Source organism: Capricornis sumatraensis, chromosome 20 (assembly GCF_032405125.1).
Source record: "Capricornis sumatraensis isolate serow.1 chromosome 20, serow.2, whole genome shotgun sequence".
Taxonomy (NCBI): domain Eukaryota; kingdom Metazoa; phylum Chordata; class Mammalia; order Artiodactyla; family Bovidae; genus Capricornis; species Capricornis sumatraensis.
The window spans coordinates 28,394,019-28,398,658 of record NC_091088.1 but is presented as its reverse complement, the minus strand read 5'-3'; the positions used below and the strand labels follow the sequence as shown (position 1 = coordinate 28,398,658).

Genomic DNA, 4,640 nt, shown 5'->3' with positions numbered 1-4,640 from the left:
GCCGCAATACCGGGAATTTCAATCCTGCTCTCGGCTGCACGCCCTAACCTGTGAAGGTGGGCGCGCGGATTCTAAGATTTCAGCTTTGGTTTAGGAAATACTCCACTGTAAAACTTAAGTCTTGCCTCCCATCCCCACCCCCGCGGATGGGAGGACCTCTGCCGAAAGAAAACAGGTTGGCGCGGAGACCTGGGGAGCAGGAGAAGGGGGAGGGAAACGACGAATCTCTACGGACCGAAAATTCCAGTATATTAACTTTTCCAAGCGCTCGCTGAAAGTTCCTGGAGCCTCCGCCACCCGGCTCCCTGCTCCTGCCCCATCCCACGCCGGCTTAGGGCTCCGGCGGGCTCCGTCTCCCTGACATCGTTCCCCAGGATGCCTGAGGTGTCCACTCTGCAGCACCGCCCCCCCCCCAACACACACGCCATTTCTAAGGAAGGATTCTGCACCCTGACATCCGCGTGGCGTGAACGTGGTTAATTGCAGGATTTAGTCTTCTGGGAAGGGGGCCACCTCGCCTCCCCGCCCCACCCCGGGCAGTGAGACGGTCCTTGAAGACTCCCTTAAAGCACACGCCCCCACTTCCCTCACGCCTCTTCCACCCCCTCCCTAGGCCACTGAGAGTGGCCGAGAGTCTAGAGGTGCGAGCTGGAAAGCGGGCCGGGGCAGAGTAAAGTCCCAGCGCCTGCCCCGGACCAGGGTCTGTCTGGTCGTGACCCAGATCCCACGCGCTGGGGCAGGGGGAGAGGTACCGAGAGGCGAGAAGCGAGAGGGGTGAGCTGACCCAGTGCTAACCCCGGTCCCCGCGCCTCCCGCGCCCCCTTCCGCCGCGGGCCAGAGCGGGGGCGGGAAGGGACTCGCTGCGCCGGGGCTCCCGCCCCCGCCCCGCCCCGCGCGCCTTCTCTGCGGGGTGGGCGGCCTCGCCTGCAGGGCGCCCAGGCGATTGGCGACTCGCGAAGGAGACGCGAGGAAAAGTCGAATAAGAGGGCGCGACGTCAGACCCGAGATTTGGGGAAGGGCGAGGGAGGGGGCGAGGGCGGGGACGGACACACCGACACAGATACGGACACACACACCCCCTCCCCCCCACCCCACCCTACCCCCCGCGCACGGCACCCCAAGTGTCCACAAGTTTAGTCCGCCTTAACCCAAAGCTCAGAGGCCGGGGGGATGGGAGTGTGGGGAGTGTGGTGTGTGTACAGAGAAAATAGATTTTAAAAAGAAAGAGTGACGGGAACAGAAAGGGGAGAGAAAGGAACAGTGAGAAAGGGAAAGACGAGAAAGAGTTCCGTAGTCCAGGAGCGTGAAAGAGCCCGAAGGAGCGGAAGCGATCCTGGGGGGAAGAGGAGCGCAGAAAGGGGAGGAGAAAGGAAGGGCGAGGAGGGGGAGTGAAAACTAGAGGAGCGCGAAGGAAGCGAGGCGCGACACTGCTCGGGGAGAGGAGGGCAGCGAGGAGCCAGGCGCGGGCAGAGGCAGCTCCGGCGGCCGAGAGGAGGGAGCGCGGCGCAGAGAGGAGGGGCTTGTGGGCCCGTAGAAATGTCAATCAGATTCCGGAGCCCCGGGAATCTCCGCCAATCTGTTCGGACCTGACCTGGCTCCTCGCCGCCGCCGCCGCCGCCGCCGCCGCCCCGGAGCAGATCAATAGGCGAACGCGGAGCGCAGCGCAGCGCGGAAGGCAGCGCGGCCGCAGCCGGGCCCAGCCCCCGATGTGCCCCGGAGCCCGCGGGCGGCGCTGAGCTGGGCGGCCCCGGGGGGCCGGGCCCCCTCTCTGTCCGTGCCCCGCGGGCCACCATGTCCTTCCCCCAGCTCGGATACCAGTACATCCGCCCGCTCTACCCACCCGAGCGCCCGGGGGCCGCCGCCGGCGGTGGCAGCGCTGGGGCCCGGGGCGGCCCGGGAGCCGGCGCCTCGGAGCTGGCTGCCTCGGGGTCCCTGTCCAACGTGCTCTCGTCCGTGTACGGGGCGCCCTACGCCGCGGCGGCAGCCGCAGCCGCAGCCGCCCAAGGCTACGGCGCCTTCCTGCCCTACGCCGCCGAGCTGCCCATCTTCCCTCAGCTGGTAAGTGCCCTGGGAGCCGCGGAAGGGGGGTTAGAGCTGGGGCGCCGGACGAGGTGTGCGCGCTGAGTAGACTAGCGCGGCCTGGGCCGGGCGGGTGGAGGCGGCGACGGCCGGGGCTCATCCTCGCTCCCTCCGCGCGCGTCCCTTCCTTGTCCATGTGCGTACAGGGCACGCAGTACGAGCTGAAGGACAGCCCCGGGGTGCAGCATGCGGCCGCGGCCACCGCGTTTCCACACCCGCACCCCGCCTTCTACCCTTACGGCCAGTACCAGTTCGGGGACCCATCCCGGCCCAAGAACGCCACCCGAGAGAGCACGAGCACGCTCAAGGCCTGGCTCAACGAGCACCGCAAGAACCCCTACCCCACCAAGGGCGAGAAGATCATGCTGGCCATCATCACCAAGATGACCCTCACCCAGGTGTCCACCTGGTTCGCCAACGCGCGCCGGCGCCTCAAGAAGGAGAACAAGATGACCTGGGCGCCCCGTAGCCGCACCGACGAGGAGGGCAACGCTTATGGGAGCGAGCGCGAGGAGGAAGACGAGGAGGACGATGAAGAAGACGGCAAGCGCGAGCTGGAGCTGGAGGAGGAGGAGCTCGGGGGGGAGGAGGAGGACACCGGGGGCGAGGGCCTGGCGGACGACGATGAAGACGAGGAGATCGATTTGGAGAACTTAGACGGCGCGGTCGCGGGACCCGAGCTGGCCCTGACAGGGGCGTCGCACAGGGACGGCGACCTCGGCCTGGAACCCATCTCAGACTCCAAGAATAGCGACTCGGACGACAGCTCCGAGGGCTTGGAGGAGCGTCCGCTGCCCGTCCTGAGTCTGGCCCCAGTGCCACCGCCCGTGGCCACCGCTCCGCCATCTCCGCCCTCGCCCCCAGCGGGCCTGGACCCCTGCGCTCCTGCACCGGCGCCCGCCTCGGCCCTGCAAAAACCCAAGATCTGGTCCCTGGCCGAGACGGCCACAAGCCCGGACAACCCTCGCCGCTCGCCTCAGGGCGCGGGGGGTTCTCCCCCCGGGGCAGCGGTCGCGCCCTCGGCCCTGCAGCTCTCTCCGGCCGCCGCCGCCGCGGCTCACAGACTCGTCTCGGCGCCGCTGGGCAAGTTCCCCGCTTGGACCAACCGGCCGTTCCCAGGCCCGCCGCCTGGCCCACGTCCGCACCCGCTCTCCCTGCTGGGCTCAGGCCCGCCACACCTGCTGGGACTTCCCGGAGCCGCGGGCCACCCGGCCGCCGCCGCCGCCGCCGCCGCCTTCGCTCGGCCGGCGGAGCCCGAGGGCGGAACAGGTGACTGCGGCGCGCAGGATTCGGAGGGAGGGGGTGAGTCTGGGGGTCGCGCCCGGGCAGGTCCCTCGCGAGCGCAGGGCGCTTACCACGCCGCGCCCGCCTCCCGCGGCCCGGGTCGCCGAGCGCTCTAAAGGCCCTCCTTTTTCTCCCCGCTTCCCGTAGATCGCTGTAGTGCCTTGGAAGTGGAGAAAAAGTTACTCAAGACAGCTTTCCAGCCGGTGCCCAGGCGGTAAGAGACCCCCGAACTGGGGTGGGGGTATTGGGACTGGCAGGCCGGGGAAGGAAGGAATGCGGAGAAAACTAGGTTTCAGGTCCCTCCACCCCACCCCGCCCCGGGGGAACGCAGCTAGGAAGCGCTTTCACAAGGGGACGAAACACTCCTCCGTCTTTCCCGCGGGCTCTGAGATGACTCTCCGACAGTCCCAGTCCAGACACCGGGGCTCCGGTGAAGCCCACCTCCTACAAGCCCCAGACCTCGGGTCCTGACGCCTCCCGCCCAGTCTTATAGTTAAACTGGAAGACCAGCGTCCACAGCTGGACCTCATTTCACAGTGAGATCTGCCTGCTTCCTTGCCCCCCGGCCTCCACCCTGGGTTGGGTCTCCCAGTCCTAGGGTGCATCGATCTCCCCTAAAAATCTCTTTCTTTACTACCATCGCCTCTCTCTTGCAGGCCCCAGAACCACCTGGATGCCGCCCTGGTCTTATCGGCTCTCTCCTCATCCTAGTTCTTTTTTTAAAAGAAATTTTTAAATCGTTGTAATAATTGTAAAAAAAAATTGCTCTGTATAGTTATGACTTGTAAGCATGTCGGTGTATGAATACCTAAAAAGAAAACTAAAGAAAAAAAAAGGAATAAAACAAATCCCCCCCCTCAGTCCTCCCCCCAGTGGCTTCTGTTCCCCACATTAGCTGAGTTTGTGAGGTTGGTTTGTTCGGTTGGTTTTGGGGGGTGGAGTTTCAGTGAGAATAAGCGCGTCTGACTTTTTTTTTTTGTATATACAGAAAAATGTACATATGTGTGAACCAAATTGTACAAGAAAGTATCTATTTTTGGCTAAATAAATGAGCTGCCACTTTGACTATAAACCGCCTGTCTGCCCCGAGAGGGGTCTGCTTGGTGCTTTTTGTTTTGTTTTTCCCTCCACCCCACGCCCATGTTTGAAGAGTCGCCGGAATCAGCAGAAAAGAGGGCGAAGCGAGTCAGGGACAGCAGAAGCGGAGGAGAGGCCGCCGGGCTGGGGGCGCCGCTGGAGAAGAGGCGGTTGGAGAAGTACCCCCGGCGGTCGAGAGA

General features: G+C 64.8%; 1 protein-coding gene across 1 annotated transcript; it reads left to right on the top strand.

The window, feature by feature from the left end:
* Positions 1-1,791: 1,791 nt before the first annotated feature.
* On the top strand, positions 1,792-4,074 carry IRX3 (iroquois homeobox 3). The gene is made up of 4 exons (XM_068993325.1): positions 1,792-2,058; positions 2,226-3,348; positions 3,511-3,577; positions 4,020-4,074. The coding sequence occupies exons 1-4, from the start codon at positions 1,792-1,794 to the stop codon at positions 4,072-4,074; spliced, it is 1,512 nt and encodes a 503-aa protein (XP_068849426.1).
* Positions 4,075-4,640: the final 566 nt, after the last annotated feature.